This window comes from Doryrhamphus excisus, linkage group LG3 (assembly GCF_037039965.1).
Source record: "Doryrhamphus excisus strain RoL-2023G ecotype Guam linkage group LG3, RoL_Dexc_Guam_v1.1, whole genome shotgun sequence".
Lineage (NCBI taxonomy): Eukaryota > Metazoa > Chordata > Actinopteri > Syngnathiformes > Syngnathidae > Doryrhamphus > Doryrhamphus excisus.
This window is the reverse complement of record NC_136359.1, coordinates 17,852,352-17,872,612: the sequence shown is the minus strand read 5'-3', so window position 1 is coordinate 17,872,612 and position 20,261 is coordinate 17,852,352. Positions and strand designations below refer to the sequence as shown.

Below are 20,261 nucleotides of genomic sequence, written 5' to 3'. Positions count from 1 at the left end.
CAGCGACCATCTCAAATAAGAGACACTACTATTCTTGGCATAATCCCGCAGGAGGTAACACTCATTTGTATGAACAGCCATGAAAGCATCATCTTCAATTATATATTTATAGTTTGTAATACATGAGATAAAACATTAAAGGATCATCTTTTGTGGTCATCTTAACATTGGAACAATTTTTTCCAAAATGTGCATTGTGTGTACCTAGGACAACGAATTAACCAATAATAATATAATAATTATAATAATATAATAATAATAATAATTCAAAAATGTCTATAAACATAATGTCCAGCTGGGGGCGACGGAGTGAATGCGTATACAAATTTGGCCTCCCTCGGCTTCCTTCCAACCGGAAGTAGCTACTCCACCGGAACCTATTTGTGTTTACTAATGCGGCTTGCGGGAATACAATGCACCAGCCGTCTGTGCCAGGTCTTTCTGGCCTTTGTCGTGTTACGGAACACCTTTATATAAGTAACAGCAAAGCGGCCAGTCTCGTCTCCCTGCTGAGTGTGAACAAGATAACGTGCATCATTAACGTCACTGAGACCAAGAGCCGCAGCCCCCCTCCTCATGGTGTGGAGTATATCCACATCCCCCTGTCTGATTCCCCATCCACACCACTCGCTGATCACTTTGACTTCGTGGTGGATAAAATCCAGCAGACAGCGCGAAGTGGCGGCCGGACTTTGGTGCACTGCAACGCCGGGGTGAGCCGCTCGGCGACACTGTGCATGGCCTTCCTCGTCAAGCACCACAGTGTGACTCTCATGGAGGCTCACGCGTGGATCAAGACGTGCAGACCCATGGTGAGGCCCAATAATGGCTTCTGGAAGCAGTTAATACAGTATGAGAAAGCGCTTCTTGGGTGCACTTCTGTCCGGATGGTGTCTTCGTCTATGGGAGAAATACCTGATATTTATGAAGAGGAAGCCAGAAATATGATTCCATTCTGACAGCTTGCAAGTGTGTGGGAACTGTGCAGGAGGATCATGACTTGGATATTATATTGTTTGTACACAAAAAGCAGGGCTCACTTTTTGTTTTACTTGTTAACTGTGATACTGTCATGCACTGCATTGGTGTCTGTTAATTTATCTGAGCATTATTGATTATGGATGGCCACACGGGAGATCAGGAAGATTTGTGTTAGGTATGCCCATGAGTGTCAATGATTGTCTATATGTACCCTGCGATTGGCTGGCGACCAATCCAGGGTGTACCCCACCTCTTGCCCGAAGTCAGTGGGTGTAGGCTCCAGCATACCCCTGCAGCCCTAATGAGGATAAGTGGTATAGAAAATGGATGGATGAGGTATATGATGCAGATGAAAAGTCCATTACCACTATTAATTGCAAAACATTTATTTTACAATACACACCAACAGCAAGACATTCCAAGAATTATACCCAGGTCGATAAAAATATGGCTTTGCAGATTTTCAAATAAAATGTGGAATGGATGGCTCAAAACGCTCTGTTTGAAAAGGTGTGGTAAAACCATTCCTTTATGATGTCACAGAGGGCCGAACTTCCTTATATGGTTCATGTGTGACCAACCACAGCGGAGTGGCATGCTCAGAGGCGGGCCTGTGAGTGGAATAAATTAAAACAGACCATTTGGGCAGGAAGCACAAATCAAATCAGATGGAATAGGTGCAGATTCTGCATACAAGAATGTTGACAATATTGTTTATTGGCATCAATAATTTGAAAAACAATTATCATCAAGCAAAATTTGTTATTGTGACATGCCTACTTTCAGGTAATCCCAAGAGTAAACCAGGGGTGTTCAAACTGCGGGAAACGGGAAAAATACAGCAAAAGGCAAAATGTAAAGACAAGCTGAAATTCTGATACTAGAAATTAATAATGAAACAAAGCTTTGTCTTTAAATATAATCTTTTTTACCAAATTAAAAATATAAAAATGACCTCCTGCATTGTTTTGAGTTTTTACAATGCGGCTCTCAGTTGAAAAGGTTTGGACACACCTGTGACAGTTTACAGATAATGCATACCTTTACCAATGCATCACATCTGGACAAATAAAATGGCATTTACAGGTGTAGCAGACACCTGGGAGTGGTTAAACTACACCCAGAACAGGAACTCTGAACATTTCAGGAACTGGCCTTGCCCCTTTTTTCAATGTCAGTTTTAATATTTGTTATACTTACAAATATTTCAAGAACAAGAAAAGTGCAGCACATCTTTTAGACAACCAAATTTGTCAAGATGATATGAGCCAACCAAACAGTGCCAAGCATTGGTAGGTTAGCATGCTCACTGTTTACGGTTTTTGTGCCATACAGTGTTTAATACGAAACCATCCAATTCACTTCTCAGAAAAAGGGCAAACCCATTCATATCCTAGAAGCAACTTACAAAAAAACGTTATAATACAACTCCAAACAAATGCACTTTTCTGTACATGTAGGCAGCTTTAAAGATCTTAAAATTTGTACACAGACTGTTTTACAGGGAGTCATAATGGCTTATTTTTGCTAACAGTGCAATCATAGCTATACAAACAACACAAGACAATTAAAATGGTAAAATGGCTACAGTCCTGAGTTTTTGCAGTTATATTACTAGAAAGTGTAATAAAGACATGGGTGCAAAAAGCGTGCACATTTTTCTTATGCTGTGTTGTACTCCTTCAGTAAATAAGGCAACATTATTATCTGCATAGGCATGCAATACGCATCCAGCTACAAAACAAAGTCCACACAGGCCAAAATGTCTGTCATTTCAAATGATCACATCCTTTCATCTTCTTATGCCACCCCACAGTGTTGTCAGTGTATCAAGAGGACAGCATCTGATTACAACTGGAAAAAAAAAATTCACCAAAAGTTTAAACAAAAACCCCAAAATGGAAAAAAAACAAGACTAACTTACATCCTGTTCCAGTTTTTGGTATTCTGTAGATTTTGGACGACGAGCAGATCTTGATCGCTTTCCTTCCAAAACAAAGGCAATTATCTGGATAAAAGAAAACATATCTGCATTGGCTCAAATGTGTCCAAAAACAGTGGTAATTCAATTGTGAGTATGTGCACTCGTCTCTAACCACTTTGCTATTCAAACTTTGCATTCTTTTCCCAAAATATATTATTAAATCATGCATGTAGAAGACCATTTAAAGTGTTTTTTGCCTAATTTAAGCAGTTCCAAGCACATAAGGGTCAATTAACCAAAATACAAATATAAGGCATTCAGAAGATCAATTAAGATAACAGACTTTACAACAGGAACAATAATCCATAATAAAAACACAGGCTACTTACTTTATTGAAGTAACCCACGCAAAGCTAAAACTCAACTCTGAACCCCGATGTCGCTTCGTGTCTACCCGCCACTTGCTGCTCCAAAGGAAAGTACATTTGCTACAAGTGTGACTTCAGCTGCGTGTAAACTGAAAAGGGTAAAGACCTCTCATGCCATACCAACAGTTCTTTTCAGAAACCCTGCATGTACTGTGACAAGCAGCACTTTCTGGCCGAGTGTATCAAGATTAGAAAACAGCCTTACAAAGACAAGATTTACTTTAAAAGGGTAAAGGCTTGTGTTTCAGATGTTTGTCGCCAGGACATCTGTACCCCATATTTATCAGTGAACAAGCAACATTGTTTACGCTATCAACACTGGACACTCAGCTGGTAAGATGTAGAATGCGATACTGCATAGTACTGTCCTTTTCGTCGTTACTGTTAAGTATTGAAGCCAGTATCCAAATTCCTATTTCCAAAAAAGTCCAAATTCTCCTTTTAATGCTGAAAGAAAATGTTTATCAAATGTTGCTGATGCAACCTTTGCAGTTCTAAGTGAGGGAGTGGGGTACAAATGTCATTAAGAGTTTTCATAGGCCATGTACATACCTTGCGCTTGTTGTGGTAAGCGATGTAAACCACTGCAACCACCACTGCTGTAAAGACCAAGTATGCAAAGAAATGACTGCTTTCTGCCTCGTCACTTAGAGCAGGTGGCTCATAGTGACGGTTCCCTCCTATTTCTCCAGGCTTGCCTTTATCTTCTGATTTAGCATCACTATTAGATTCTATTGTTAGAGGCTTGTGCTCTAGTGTGGTCACATCGATGGTTGGTTGTTTGGATATTGAGTCCTTTGTAGTATCAGCTTTCCCCTGGGCATCCTTGTGAAGATTTTTTTCATCTGATTTTTCCACCTTGGGCTGGTCAGCTCCTGATGTCACCTTTTCTCCACCTTCAGTCGTAGTGACTTCTCCTTTGTCCTCTGTACCCCCTGATATCTTTTCATGGTCACCTTTATCCATCTCCACAACTTGTACTTCTTTTTTACTTTCTTCAGTCCCCTGTTCCTTGGTGTTTGCAATTACTTTAATTGCATTCACCTTGTCATTGGTTATGTTGTGCATCTGCGATTGAAGAACTGTCTTAGAGTTATTCTGGTCAGAGTCTGTCAGAACCTTTTTAGCAGACGTAGTCGACACTTCATCAGGTGGGTCAGAGTTGCCATTTTGATGGTTTGATTGAACTGCATCTTTTCCACCTTCCACCTTCAGCTGTGCTGAAGCCCCTGAAAATGGATCATGTTTTAATGTTTCTGGCATACAAAACCCCAGCACTTTAGCAGTAGCTTGGTCTGTGAGCACTTGCGACTGATGAGTTTAAGTCCCACATTGCAGTCCAGACTAACTTTTTTTTTTTCTTTACTAGGAGCACAGTGGCCCCAACTTATAATTTTAACGATTAACATCCACGTCCATATTATTGTAAGGCACACTATGCTGCTGTGCGTCCATGGAGGTGGGGTGAACCACAGCATTGGCCAGGAGAAGCCGATTGGTCTCACCGGAAAAGGTGCATGAATGTCAACACACTATGCCTGCACTCAGTTAATGCGGACCAGTCATTACCACTCTTAGAGCTACCATTTGCTCCTTGCAATTTTTCAATTGGCTCTCCAAAGGCTTTGTTCATTTACAGCGGGGAAAATAAGTATTGAACACGTCAACATTTCTCTCAAAAAACATATTTCTAATCAAGCTATTGACATGAAATTTTCACCAGATGTCGGCATCAACCCAAGTAATGCACACATACAAAGAATCCAAACATTTATGTTCATAAATTAAGTTATGTGTAATAAAGTGAAATGGCACAGGGAATAAGTATTGAACACATGAAGAAAAGGAGGGGTAAAAAGGTCTGGAAAGCCAAGAAAGCAGCTGGAGTTTGTCAGTATTTAGAAGGTTAACCTGTCCCCTATTAGTGCAAAGTAATATCGGCTGGTTTAGTCCTGATTAATGCCTTTTAAAAAGGTTTCTCACCAGCAAGGTGTTAGACAAGAAACATTGCATGATGGGTAAAAGCAAAGAGCTGTCCAAAGACCTACGCAGCCTTATTGTTGCAAAACACACTGAAGGCATTGGTTACAGGCGCATTTCTAAACTTCTGAAAGTTCCAGTGAGTACCATTGGGGCCATCATCCGGAAGTGGAAAGAACACGGCATTACCATAAACCAGCCACGGCCAGGTGCTCCTCGCAAGATTTCAGACAGAGGAGTCAAAACAATCATCAGAAGGGTTCTCCAACAGCCCAGGACCACTCGTGGAGAGCTTCAGAAAAACCTGGAATCAGCAGGTACCGTTGTTTCAAAGAAAACAATAAGTAATGCACTCAACCGCCATGGCCTCCATGCACGCACACCACGCAAGACTCCATTTTTGAAGAGGAAGCATGTTGAAGCTCGTTTGGAGTTTGCGACACATTTGGATAAACCCATGACATTCTGGGAGAACATACTCTGGTCAGATGAGACCAAAATTGAACTCTTCGGATGTCATAAGACACAACATGTTTGGAGGAAAAATGGCACTGCACATCACCCCCAAAACACCATACCAACAGTCAAGTTTGGAGGTGGGAGCATCATGGCGTGGGGCTGTTTTTCAGCATGTGGTACTGGTAGACTTCATATCATTGAAGGAATAATGACTGGAGAAAAGTATCGAGACATTCTTGATCAGAATCTGCTGTCATCTGCCAGGCTGCTGAAGATGAAAAGAGGGTGGATCTTTCAGCAAGACAACAATCCCAAGCACACAGCCAAGGTAACACTCAACTGGTTGAAGAAAAAGAAAATAAAGCTGCTAGAATGGCCCAGTCAATCACCAGACTTGAATCCAATTGAAAATCTTTGGAAAGAACTGAAGATCCGGGTTCACAGAAAAGACCCCCGGAACCTTGAAGATTTGAAGGCAGTTTGTGTGGATGAATGGGCCAAAATCACACCTGAGCAATGTATTCGACTGGTTTCTCCATACAGGAGGCGTCTTGAGGCTGTAATCACCAACAAAGGTTTTTGCACTAAGTATTAAATAAATTTCAGTACGCGTGTTCAATACTTATTCCCTGTGCCATTTCACTTTATTACACATAACTTAATTTATGGACATAAATATTTGGATTTCTTTGTATGTGTGCATTACTTGGGTTGATGCCGACATCTGGTGAAAATTTCATGTCAATAGCTCGATTAGAAATATGTTTTTTGAGAGAAATGTTGACGTGTTCAATACTTATTTTCCCCGCTGTATTATCACCTCCTTTCCCCACAAAATTAGAAAGTGGGTTCGGCAGTAGTCCGGAAGTACTTGAAAGTAGCAAAGTATATGACGTAAAGGGATTTCCCGTCTACCATCTCGTTTTCACATTTTTCCATTCTGTCACATATTTCATGTGCATTTGCCGCTTCAAAATTTTGGTCGTAATCTTCACATCTACAGACACTAATCAGATCCTCAGGATTTCATAAAGGTAATGTAGGACGTCAATAAATCATTTCAACTCAAAACTGATGAAGTTTATTGCAGTCTAATGACCCTAAGTGTTATTTTTAATTGTATCAATGCCTTAATTTAGTGCCCTTTTGGTCACCTGACCAAATTCCTGTCATCTGATTGGACCATGCGTTGCAGAGCATCCAAAAAACGGGTCACAAGTCAGAATGTAGATTTTTATTGTTTTACATTTGTAATTAGTAACCGAAATAGCCCTAAATTGGTGATACAAATCCCCTGTAACTATCTTATTTGTTTGATATAGGCATCATTGGAAAGCTCTTTTTAAACCCTTTTAATATTGACTCTTTGAATTTTGTTGCTACATACTTTGTTGAGACTCTTTTGTTTATCATATAAATAAACTAGACTTGAAACAACTCAATACAAATGGGCCGAAAAATGAGCATAAAATGTGCCCTTTTATTTTTCCAAAGACAGTCAGTATGAAGGTGTATGTCTTGTATCGTGTGGGACGAGTGTGCGTCATTAATTTCATGGTATATGCTATAAATATATTCGATTCAAGCTAAACAAACACAAACTAACGATACCGCAATTTGTGATTCATTGTCACCCGAAAAAAACATTCAACTGACAGATGGTGTTAACTAGCCAGCAGGGATTAAAATGAGTCCAACATGTTCCAACTACTAAGATAAGCGTTAATTAGGACCAATATTAAAAAGCTACACGATGTAAAACACTACTCACCTCCGACCAAGGAGCCACACATAAGTAGAAAACAGTAAGTCAAGAAAACAGACCTCATGTTGCCCGTACAGGAATTATAAAATAGTACTGGCAGTGCCACAGCTTTCAGCTAACATCCGCATTGACAGATTTGACGACGTCAAAGCTTGCTCTTTTCCGTGTACGCATTACGTCGGAGCCTCTTCTTCTGCACAGAGACCAGAAGTGCGTTCAGCTCTATCGCAGAAGTGCTCATTACTGACACCTACACTCTGGAGAGCCAGAGGTCAGATAAACCATTGTATTCAAGTCGCCGCTAGAGGTCACTGCTGTAACGACTCTGCCATTTCGGACAGTCAACTGATTGAAAAATACTGTGCCAAATCTGTCCTCGAAAAATAACACTTTTATTCAGGTTAGACACTATTTTTTTCAAGCAGCTTTTACAGTAGTTTCGTTGTAAAACAACTTTCTCAAGCTCATTGCCTTAACAAGTGGTAACACTGTTTTGTAGCAGAGTCACGTGACAACTGCCAGTTTGCCAAGCGTCTGATTTGACTGTATCTATGATTATACACGGTTCATTTGTTGCATTTTCCCTTTCTACTGCCTACTCCGGACTTTTAGCCTGACCGGGTCAAGGTTAGGGGACACGGTGGTTGAGAATGTTCTTATAGTTCGTGGGGTCACAATCACACCCTAAAATGGCTGATGTCATTGTCCAGAGCACAGCAATAATGTAGACAAAGCACTTGGAAAAGAGGAGACGTCACATGCGGTGAGTCATCAGTCTTTAGGCCATCCGTGCTGCTATTTTCCCCTCACTTTTAAACTAACAGTAAAGGTATCAATAGAGTGGTTAGATTAAATACAATACACTGCTTCTTCCAGTTCCTTTTTCAAACATGTTAAACCAGAACCCAGTGAGAAGGCCGTTACTTAGCTTTTCATGTCCATTTTTCTTCTGTGATTGCTTTATTTGAGGCGATACTGCATTGTTCAAGACAGTCGCTCCACCCAGAGTTGAAATTAAGAGGTACAAAACAGTTAAATACATGTTTTATGGGCCGTTGTGCATTATCAGATGGATGGATCAAAATGGATCAGATGCAACCTGCAGGCCATAGTTTGGACACCCCTGCAGAAGGTGTGAAACAAGCCTGTTGTTCTGACGATCATGTCTTGTGAGTGTGTGTAGACCAGTGTAGAATACCACACATCATTAACGCATTTGAATGTGTCTTTTGACTTCTATAGTATTTCTATATTAATTCATTCAGCCATTTTCATGTTTGAAAATGCTTAATTTAGGCAAAAAATGTAACTATTTATTAACTAATAATAAGACCTATTCAACCACAAAACAGCATGATTTATTGAATGAATATAGTGTATTTTTGAACAACTGATAATAGTGAAGCCCTGAAATTTGAAGCCTGAAGTGGCGAGGGACGACTGTCATAGAACATAAAACAATATATATACTTCTATCAATCTGTCCTACTTTTTGGCCAAGTAAAATCACACGCTAACTGAAATCACAATTACCACGAACTTTTTGATAAATTGATGCGAGCAGCTTGAGAGACAAGGTGTGTCTTCTAATGTTAATTGAAGGTGTTTTACATCTCAGCAGGGTGTCAGGGACCCGGGGTCTTGTAATGAATATGTCTTAATTGTGCTAGGCTATTTGACATTTGAAAAGTCCAATGATCCCTCTCATTCTTGACACAGATTAGCATTTCCATATTTAAGGTCAAATAGGTATGAATAAAACATTAACAGGGTTCTTAGCCTCAAAGCCAGCCATACCTATCGGCAAAAAGGCACCACGGAGAATGTTACAGAAACAATGGATTCCTTTCACTTTTGAGTGATGTAAAAACAGCATCCTGTTATTTGTAAGATTAGTGGGTCACAAGTGGATGCAGGATATGTTGTTGGCCATTTTTATTTTGTTAGTTTTCTATGAGATACATGAGTAGGGTTGTGCAAACTCAATTAAATAGAACTGTATGTGTTATTGTGTGTGTGACATAGAAAGGGTTAACCTGGATTGAATTGAAGATCAAAGCAACCACCCTCCCTGAAAAAGGAACCTTGGCAAGAGATTGGAAGAATTCAATGAGCAAAATTAACATGTATTAAATCTGACCTTGCTCTTTCATGGCAGATGCTGAGCCGTGCAGCATCGGATACATCCTTCGTTACATTGTTCAATCAAATCAATATTGATTATGCCTTTCCTCTGGGTGTTGTTTGGATACATTTTTCAAGAGCAAAATGAATTAGTGCCAGTTTTCTGAAACAAATCAAGCAAACTGTCCTTTCAAAATACTGATCATTTTATGCTATTATTATCCTTACGCACTGTAGATTAGCTACATGAGATGATCACATGTTCATATTACAATACACCTCTGTGTGAGTTTTCCAGCATTGCAGATTATTATCACATAGTTCCTCCTTAAAGGTCCCGTCTGACTTGACCCTCAAATGTACTTGCAAGCCTTATATCACTCCCTCTTCCTGTTTCGACACTGCAAGCCATGCGCCATGTATCACACACACACACATATAATCGTTTGTTGTCAGCTAGTGCTAAGAATTCGGCAAAGTTTAGCTACTAATGTTATCTATCATTGAATCATAACCACACAATGACTCCAAATTGTCAGTTGCTTCTCTGAGATGGCTTTGGAGTGTGTGCACGCCCAGCAGGCATGTACGTGAACAATAATTTGGGCTGAAGAAAATTATTCCACTTTAAGTTGTGTCCAAAGATGAACAGCAACTTTAAAGTGTGCATGTTTACCTTATGCCATAACTTGCAAAGTTTCATAAGAAGGGTACCACAGACGTCTGTCTTCACAATGCCTCGAGGAGACATTGTGCTGTTCTGACAAGTTAACTGACAGATCATGTCATTTACCTGGCAGACGCTTAGCGTTTGCAGCCGTGGAATCACACGTATGATCCTGGAATGATGGAGGACAACAAACATGTTTTACTGTTGGCACATGTACGCCTAAAACTGAATTGAGTTTCTGTTGTTTTAGAGAAACCATATGGTTCACGTAATGACCGCTTGAACAATTAACAATTGATTTTTATTTTTATTGAGTTTGAATCTTTGATACAGCTGTAGTATTGGATATTATTATGTTACGTAAGTGGTCATAATGTGGCCTTTCAGTATACTCGCAACGCAAATGAAAATCCTGGTGTGTGGTTTTATTGATCACATGCTGTATATGCATTGAACCAGTTTCTCAGCCCTAACTCCTCCAGCTGCAACAGAAATGGGGAGGTGGCGAGCGTATGTCACTGTATTTGTCAATGTTAGTCCCCCTGCTCCTGAATAATTGTCCCATTTTTGGCATAAATCCTCATCTCGGAAGCCACCAAAAATTGTAACCGACCTCGTGTGTTTTTTCACTAATTGAAATGTCTAATGAGATCCCAGGGGCTACATCCCATTACCTAGGAATTAATTAAAGTCTAAACTGCACTCCAAATGGTGAATAAAGATGCAGTAAAAGTGCACGAGGACCAGGGATCTTGTGCAGGTTTTTACTGCGCTAGCACAATGCTGACACACTTTTATATCACTAATATGGTACACTGTATGATGAGAAGGAGCAGATGTTCATTATTATTTTATTTGAAATGTTGTCATCCTGGTTCAGGTTCCTTTTTTCCAGTAGCCCAATTGTGTGTTATTAAACATTAAACTGTGTGGCAGCATCAGCAAGATTTTTTATGTCCGGGTATCTGTTTTCCGTTTAGAGCTAAACAGACAATAGCATTCTCGGCCGTTATTCAATTTAATAACACAATAAAGTAACACTTTTATAGTCATGATTCTAAGAATACTAATCAAATTGTAAACATACTGTATAGCTGATTAGATAACATGTACTGAACACATATTACAAGACAGAAAGAAACATTTGCTGTAAGAAACCATTTCAAATGTTTATTTAACATGTCAAAGAAGGGGCACACACTTGTGAATTGAAAACAGGGCTTCCAAATTATTGGCCAGCTCAAGGACAAAAAAACACAACACTAACATTAATCAGATTTTGGCTACAAAGAAAATGTGTTTTTTGTTCGATTTTTGTTTTTATAAAGAAACGATATGTACATTGGTTTTTTTATACAAGAGGTTCATTGGATAAATGCATCAAAGCAAAACTGGTTCTGCAGTGAACTTTACAAAAAATACATTTAGTTTCATTGAGAGAAGTAGAAAAGGAGACAGTCAAATATTGACCAATAATATTTCTTCCTTTTCATTATTTTGAAAAAAAGTTGGTCTACTACCTAGCTTAAGGAAAAGCAATATACAGCTTAATAAATGGTAGAAAAATTGCTTTTGCAGATTCATTCAGTTGGTTTGGTAACCAGGGAGAGGGGCTGTGACTGGAACAGGGCATGATGGGAGTGAAGGGCTGCCTGATGGAAAGGAGAAGGGGGTGACAGCATAGAAGGGTGCAGAGAGGTGAAGGGGATCGGCCGGGTCAGGATGGGTGGAGTCGACTGGCTCCCTGAAGTACCGATAGGGATGGAGATGGCTGGTTGTGAAGAAGAAGATGATGATGAAGAGGAGGAGGAGGAGGAAGACGTAGCTCCAGAAGCCTTTCCGAGTACAGAGAAGTGGTGGTGCATGCGTCCCTCCGGTTTGGTGGTGAGTGATAGTGGCTGGGCCTGCTCGGAGTGAGTGGCCGCAGGAGCGGCAGGGGAGGCCAGAGCTGCAGATGGGGTGGCTGGTGAATCCAGCATGCTTCCGTGGGACGACGCAGGGCTGTCACACATCTTTTCTGAGGGCAGGTACTGAACGCACTGCTTCTTGCTTCTTATTGAGAAGTCTGGGGAACACAAAGAAGAGATGGCGGCGCTTCAATTATGGATCTGGTGTTGGATTAAAATCTGGTACACGTCCCTCAATGTCAACAAATTAAAACAGTGGAGATGGTAGCAATGAAACATTGAACTTGCAAAGTGAAAGAAATGTTAAACATCCACATGGTACAAATGAATGATTCAAAATATGATAAACTAAACACTCAAATGTACATAGCCCCTTATGATTCTGGGCGACTTCTCTGTTTGTTAGACATACCTGCCACTATTGGCACTGTACCTCATAAGCTGCTTGTCGAAGTATAGATTAAAAAAGTGTTAGTGGTGAGATATTGCTTGCCAAAAGTAGGCAGATTCATATTAGTGGAAAGCATTTGAGCACTTATTTTAGAAAGCCAATAAAAACAAGTGATCGACTCCTTACCTTCCGGTTTTGAGTCAGATTTACTGTCCCGCTTCCTCTTTTTCCGTTTTCCCTGCAGAAACCAAGGAAAAAAGCTTAAAATGTGTGCTGATTGTCACCGTCAATGAAAAACAAATCCAATTTGGAAATAAACACTGATGTCATATGAAATGATCCTGCTCACATAGTTATCTCTTGCTGACCATCCAGGGTAGAGCTGGGAATGGAGTTGCCGTTCTTTTCTAGCCAGCTCATAGTATTTGGCTTGCTCTTCTCTTGATAGGGAATGCCACTGTGGAAAAATAGACAGCATATATCAAAGGTTTAGTGGACAAAAGATAAATACACACTAATTGCTGTCTGTGCCACTTACCCGTCTTCCAAGGATCTGGTTGATGGCAGCACTCTCCTTCAGAGTGCACTCCGCCACTACTTTGGCTCTCATCTCCTTCATATACAGCATGAAAGCATTCAGAGGCTTTTTGATATGAGGCTTCTTGTCCTCCTCTTTCTTGGGAGGTATGGGAGATTTCCTGCTGATCCAAGACATTGAAGAGATTACGTTAATAATTTGATTGTTAGAGCAAACAGGAAATGAGGAAAAACTGCAAAATGAATCTTACGCATGCATTGAAGGGGTGGTGTTATCACTGTTGGGCTCCTGCTTGATAGCTGGCGACACAATGGCAGGATGGGGAATGCCAGTTTGGTGGAGGCTGTGTGGTGGTGGAGTCACCATGTGAGGGGAGAAACGACTGGACACCAAGCTGAGGGGTGAAAATGGGTTGGGGGTAGGGATTAGGTTAACCCAACAATAAAAAAAAATTACAGCACGTGCCAAATAACTGCCCTGTTTCACTTTGAGAAACTCACTAAGTGTCTGCGTGTGTCTAGACTAAAACCATACACACAATGAGTTACATGCTTGCCTTTTTGTTGCAATAAAAAACTTTTTCAAAAGCCCCTTTATTCAGCAGTGGGAAGAGAAAGTGAAGGGTGTTGTTACCATGGAGACAGCATGGCCATGACACCTGAAACCACTTTCCTTGCCACGTTCCAGACCAGCCTGGAAGAGCGTCCGTACGGCTTTCCACAAAGAACACCTTTCTAAAGCATCTCTCCATTTTTCCCAATTCTTTGTACAATGAAGCACTGTGAGCGAAATTAGGCACCATAACCACACTATCATGAGGTCCTGTTAGATTGGACATCTCTTGAATTTTAAGTCTTTAAGTGTGTTGCGTGCATCAATGCAGCATTGTTACTCTCATGAGTTAAATGCAGAGTCAGCAGCTTTATCTTAAAATGCACACTGACTGACTCAACATATGTCCTAATATGGAGGTTGTTTCAGTGATTTGGGAAATATTTGGTACCTTGAAAAGCAAAGAAAATGTGTATATGTCACAAACTGTCAAAATAAATCAAATCTATATTTATAGAGTGGAAGTGTGTCAAGTGATATATCACTCCAAATATAAATATAATATAAATAATCTAGTTCACAAAATATGTGATATATATATTTTATGAGCCTGATAGATGACAATTTGTAACTTATCATTTTGGCTTGGTAAACAAATTTGACTCACCCTTTGTGCTTTATTTTTGTACTATCACCTTATGGCTACCTGCACATCCATTTTGAGTGATGGTCGGAGTTTACTCAGATGAAGTATGTTAGTTCAGATGAGCTGTGATTTGTTCTAATTCATTCTCGGTCCTTTCTTCTCCCCAGTATGAGTGCATGTTGTTGAGAGCCTCAGAACATTGTCCTGACCACCCATTTTTAGCTCGAGAGAATACCAGAAAGCTGTACTTAATATCAATAATTTCTTCAATCTATTTAAGAAGGCGTACTTGCCTTTGTCATCTTAACAACGGTGGAAGTCCAGGATTTGACATCCTATAATTTGCCTGAAACTCACTTTTATCTTTCAAATACTATACATACATTGTTATTGCTATTATCTGCCATCTATTTCTTGAACACTGGCGAAGATATAGAGACAACTCTGATTGCAGGATGTAATGGAAGCAGCAGATATAACATTTCTCCCTCTGGGATGGTTGGGATGTTTGGACAGTTCTAAACTCACCTGGACATGGATGCATTCATTGCTAGTGCTGGATAGGGGTGACGGAATCCCCCCGAAGGGATGGAGTACATGTGCTGGCCCTGCCTGGGAGATAGAGGGAGAGGGTAAAGGATATGTGACGTGGTTTACACACAGCCCACAGCAGAACCCAGTGGAACTAATCCCTTACTCATCAACTTAAATCCCTTGCTTGTGGAAAAGCACCGTTGCAATTGATTCCACGAGTCGTAAACTCGTAAATGTTCATTGTTTCCTGTGGGCAACTGCTAAATTGTCATTATTATTATTTGGCTATGGATAACTGTATTCAGAGTCTAAACATTGTTGTTTAAGCTTTAAAGTAAACACCGCTCCAGAAGAAACTTACTGTGGCATGAGCCACCCAAGGGGGTGGGCGATGGAACCAACAGCACTGGGTGACAAGGGGTAGTAAGGAGAGAGCTCTGATGGGTGAGGTGTCCTAGGAATACCTAGATATGCCACAGACACAAGAAAAAAGAAGTGTTCAAATGCAGGACATGTACCTACTTGAGACGAGACGAAGAGTTAATGCTAAATTTGTACAGTAGCTAGTGCCATCTTTCACTAAGTATGGCCATAGAATTCCAACAATAATTGCATTTAAATTGAGAAAAATGCTCAATTATTAACACATGTTTATAGACATGTATATTGGCCACTCAAGTAAAAAAAAAAAAGTTTTATTTCATTAACATGTGATTGCATTCTTTTCATGCCTGGTGACATTACCTGTCTTTGGGTCGAGTATTTCTGGAGAGAGGTGTGATGGTGGTGTGCCAGGAGAGAAGTGTTCATTGCTGTAGGTGATGAGGGGTGTCAGCGGGTGGACATGATGGGCATGCTGCACTACAGGAACTTTATTGGACTGTTGATGCAAAAAAAAGAATAGTTTGGAGATGATTCTTCAAGTGCATCATTTAAAAAATATCAGACAATATGCTTGTAGCTAGCATGCACTTTCCTATTCCATGCGCTATATAAAATATTGAATCTGTTGAGTGGTGTGTGTGATAAACATTAAAAAAAATAGTTTTTCATTTATGAAAGGCCGTTCTGCTGATGCAATCTGGATCCTAACCAAGGAACACTAAAAAAGCCTTGCAGACACATGCCAAGACCATTACAGTCATTTAGCTAAGGAAAGAACTGTTTGTTCAGTCCAACTAGAAAAACAACAGCACCACCAAGTCCAAACGTCACACCAGTAACCCACAAACACAATTGGACAAAGGTAAACTTCATGCTGGTAAACAACTAGAGACATCCTCTCGCACTTAGTCTGACAACAGTTAGTTGACAGATATGTGGGAAATTGGCCCGAATGACTGGACTATACTGCCATATTGTACTACAACCACAAGTTCAGAAAAAGTAACACTTTTGGAGAACACTTAGCCCTAAGATAAAACTGCCTTTGCTCGCAGCACTTGCATGGTTATTTTTTCACACAATACTGCATCACAATGAAAACTGGGGATCTTTTGATAAGATATGACCAGTTTTACAACTCTGACGAAGATGAAGCAAATAACAACAACCAGCGTCTCTTTCATTAGGCAGCGCTCAGCCTAGCAGTCATTTCCCCTTGCTGCCTGCTGAATAGAGCACTTGTTGGCTCAACTTGTCACATGGGAGGGTCAAGGGGTGGGGGGAAAAAAGAGTCTTGTTCCTCTAGACTAACCTTTCTTCAATATCCCTCCCCACCCCTTTCCCAACCTCTCGTCTCTCCAGCATGGTCTGCAGTGAAACAAGGTTTGCATTGAGACATTTGCACACGCTGTTGCTTCACTCTGTTTAGAATTGTTCCAGATCTCGGCCATGTTATTTTTTCTACCGTTTTAAGGACGGACCAGCCTTTTCCTCCTTTTAAATCTTAAGCAAATTGGTTTTTGCGATGTCTAAAGCAAACTTTGATTCTGGTCATGCCAGATAGAGAAGAAAATATTTACTGTTGTTAAACATGGCTATATCAAGATCCCTTTGCTCAGGGATTTCTACATTTCCAGAGATGCAGATCATTTAAGGTCAATGTACACGCACAAAAAACACAACGAAACAGAAGCGTTGATTAGGATTCAAGCCGAAATTATTCTAGAACCGCTCGATTGGATTCCCATGTTCCACATGTCATGTATAATTTTATACAAGGACAATTTTAGACAAGGACAGCGACAGCAAATTCCTTTACTGGTTTCCTTTGATAATTTATCTTTTAAGTAAGGGTGATTAATTTAATTCATATTTCAACAGAGTTGGTTAAAATGTTGAAATGTTCAATCAAAGAAGCTTAATGACTTAATCGTGGTGCTAAACTAAGTCATTTTGTGGACATAATATTTCTATAGCCCATGACAACTTGATATACTATACTATTCATGACCCACAAGCGTGTGTACGAAGGAAACCACAGGTAGTATGAGCCCTGTTTTAAATATCACCATCTACTTGATAGGACTGATAACAAGCAACCTAGAACCAGATGGTATCTACTATACTGACAGACAGAAACCATGCTCTTTACATAGCTTGTTGCAAACAAGTCTGGAGTGGTGCATCCCTCTTAGCCTGGAAGTAAAAAAAACAAAAAAAACGAGTACTGGTCCTGCAGTGATATGACATAGTAACAGGAAGTTTTAAAGGAAAAAAGCAAATAGCAACGCAGTCAGTGCAGAGAAAAGATGTCTGTCTCAACCTTAGAGGTTCTGAAGCTAACAAGGGCCGAGGTGGCAGTACCTCTCTTGGCTGTCCAACTTGGAACGGTGCTAAGAAAAGCAAAGTCCTTAGTCAAAGTGGGTGGAGGGGTGGATTTCATTCAAGCAAACATGTTTTTGGATCCTGCACATCTGAATTGAATTACTAGGCAAACAGCCGATGGGGAAGAGAGCTTAGAACAAACTGAATAACCCCACAGCTTTGTGTGTCTTTATGCTTGGCAATTCTGGGTGGGAGGCTCAGAGGCCTTTCAAAACTCCAGGAAAGACAGGGTGAAAAGAATGCCTGGCATGCTGAGAAATCCAAGCCTTGTTTGTCAACGGCAACAGGAAACGGACGTGAGAGGGAGTCTGACCGTGTCGCATATCTCTAAAATCAACCCCTCCAAAAGACAACGTAAGCTTTACGTCTGCTTTATGTCCGCTTTATGTCTGGCCATTCCCCGAGAAAAGGTCAATAGCAGCAATATTATAGGGTTAGAATAATAAAGAGCAGAGTGGCGTCATAATACTGCCATCGCCAACTTTACGGTTTAAAAATTCCCAATGGTCATTAAATTAATTAAGAGGCCATACAAAATCAGCAAAGCATATATGGGATCCAAACATGGCCTTAAATCCTCCAAATTTAGTTGGCTAATAAACAGTATCAAAGCAACACATTTTCTTCCTATACTTAAAAAAATAATTTGTACAATTCCAACGAGAATAAAAGTACTGGTTTCCTTTCCTTTTATAAGAGGGATCCCGTGTCCTGTAACTACAGATCCATGATCAGTATCCAACACAAAGCAAGAATTTCTCCATAAGAGTAATTGATCAAAAGGTAGTAAACATATTGTTTTGACAATTGTCAATTCATTCACTGAAGTCATTGTCAAGCTCAGAGAGCTGACACATGCAGAGAAGGGAAAAAGTATCCCAGGAATGCGCCTTTCTACCATACCACTGCAAATACTTAAAGAATTTGGTGTCTCGGTGACTTATGATATGCTGACAGGTCCAGGTGTCTTATTGACTTTACTGGGATTGGCACTTATACAACACTCCAACAAAGAAGCCAATTCTTACATTAATGTCAAGGCAAGATCTACCCATATACCAACTGTGATTGGATAAACATCTGAAGGTCAAAGACTAGTCAGTCATTAAAGAGTCACAATTACAATGATCCAGTATGACAGCAGAGGCTGCTGACAAAGAGAGAAGCTCAAGTGGATAAATTACGGCAAGTGGCAGAATAAGTTCAGTGAGAGCTATGCTCAGACTTGACATCGTTATAAAATCTGTGTGAACGACTGTGAATCACTGGGTTTTCGACAAGGATGTGCTGCTAATTCATACAGCAGTACCTCTTCTCACTGGTGAAACTTAGCCCCACTGATGGGATGACAAGTTCCCCGTACTGGATCACCCGGCCCTGCAGCGCTGATTATTCATGAAGAGGCTGCCAGTTGAACACAACCTCATATGTGAACTTTTGGTGTTATTTACCTGGTAGTGTCAGCCATGCTCACAGAAGCACTTATTCCCTTCATCCCAGTCCTTATACCACTATCGTTACTACCAAATGCAATACCAAGTGAATACTAAACAAGCCCATCTGTTGAATAATTGAGAATCTCAGGTCAGAGGAGGCTTTGATTAGCATACAGACCCTATGGACCCAATCTGCACAGTCACATGGATGGTTTCCCTTACGTTCCTTTCTGCCAAATTGCTATGAATTCCAATTTGCCCACCCTTTATTGCACTTATCTGTTAAATTCCACCTCAAGGTCAATTGATTCTGGATTAAAATATTGGTTTGGCTCTGTGTCGGGATTGCTTGTTCTTACCTACAGGAGCTTTCTCCGGGTGCTACAGTTTCCTCCCAACGTCTAAGAATATTCATGTTAATTGGGGACTCTAAATTTCTCATTTTTACCCTACCTCCAGTGCATAGCCAGATGGGATGGGCTCACCCATGATCCTAAAGAGGATAGGCAGTCGAAAATGAATGAATGAGAGCTAATTTTCATAGCAAGTAGAACTTTGAGGAGGAAACTGATATATACGTACATCAGACTGAGCAGGCTTCATCTAAAAGGCTTCATCACATAGATGCAGAAAATATACAGTACTATAGAACTACGTTCCCGAGTCTATTGTAAGACTAAAATAACCTAAGACCTAACACATGCCATGCATTCAAATGAGTCCTCTTCTGACTCGTGTATCCTCATCCTCTCCTCAGATCTCTCTCTGGATCCCTTTTCGCCCCATGGGTGCCCACCCGTTCCCCTTGCTCTCATTAGTGCGGTGTTATGGGCCTGGGGAGCCTGCAGGCCTGGGGAGACAACCTGCCGCTCCGCTCCCACACCCACACTGCTCAGCTGGAGTAATGAGCACATAATCAGCCAAGCTCCCTGTCAGGAGCTAGACACAAGAGGGGCGTGTGGGCTCTGGGCCCAGAGTGAGGTGTAAGGACACATTAAAACCGTTGTGCCTAGGGTACCCAATATTGGAGTCTCTGCTAAAAGATCACCGGATCAAACATCATGACTATGTCTTTTACTTGTGATAGTTGCTATGTGTAAATGTATGAAAACAGTTGCGTGCCCAAAATAGTTTGGTTTCCATTTTTTACACATCTA

General features: G+C 40.5%; 4 protein-coding genes across 5 annotated transcripts in view; 2 read left to right on the top strand and 2 right to left on the bottom strand.

Moving 5' to 3' along the window:
• Positions 1-365: 365 nt before the first annotated feature.
• On the top strand, positions 366-961 carry LOC131127642 (dual specificity protein phosphatase 18). The gene has a single exon (XM_058069723.2). The coding sequence runs from the start codon at positions 414-416 to the stop codon at positions 957-959; it is 546 nt and encodes a 181-aa protein (XP_057925706.2). The 5' UTR covers positions 366-413; the 3' UTR covers positions 960-961.
• Positions 962-2,002: 1,041 nt separating this feature from the next.
• tgoln2 (trans-golgi network protein 2) lies at positions 2,003-7,739 on the bottom strand. Its single transcript, XM_058069722.2, has 4 exons — positions 7,544-7,739; positions 3,886-4,562; positions 2,906-2,989; positions 2,003-2,835 (listed from the first exon to the last, which is right to left on the bottom strand). The coding sequence occupies exons 1-4, from the start codon at positions 7,599-7,601 to the stop codon at positions 2,830-2,832; spliced, it is 825 nt and encodes a 274-aa protein (XP_057925705.2). The 5' UTR covers positions 7,602-7,739; the 3' UTR covers positions 2,003-2,829.
• Positions 7,740-8,074: 335 nt separating this feature from the next.
• ube2d4 (ubiquitin conjugating enzyme E2 D4) overlaps positions 8,075-20,261 on the top strand; it is a 60,631-nt gene continuing 48,444 nt past the window's right edge. The window contains exon 1 of the mRNA XM_058069726.2: positions 8,075-8,300. The gene's annotated coding sequence lies outside the window, so the exon portion shown is untranslated. The remainder of the gene's footprint in view (positions 8,301-20,261) is intronic.
• Positions 11,462-20,261, bottom strand: part of tcf7l1b (transcription factor 7 like 1b) — a 32,978-nt gene continuing 24,178 nt past the window's right edge. The window contains exons 5-12 of one of the 2 annotated variants that reach the window (XM_058069720.2): positions 15,644-15,779; positions 15,261-15,363; positions 14,894-14,977; positions 13,418-13,561; positions 13,168-13,330; positions 12,979-13,086; positions 12,816-12,867; positions 11,462-12,396 (exon numbers count right to left, since the gene is read on the bottom strand). In XM_058069720.2, coding sequence (XP_057925703.1) covers positions 11,912-12,396; positions 12,816-12,867; positions 12,979-13,086; positions 13,168-13,330; positions 13,418-13,561; positions 14,894-14,977; positions 15,261-15,363; positions 15,644-15,779 — 1,275 coding nt within the window. In that variant the 3' untranslated portion in view covers positions 11,462-11,911. The remainder of the gene's footprint in view (positions 12,397-12,815; positions 12,868-12,978; positions 13,087-13,167; positions 13,331-13,417; positions 13,562-14,893; positions 14,978-15,260; positions 15,364-15,643; positions 15,780-20,261) is intronic. The other variant, XM_058069721.2, reaches the window with a different exon arrangement.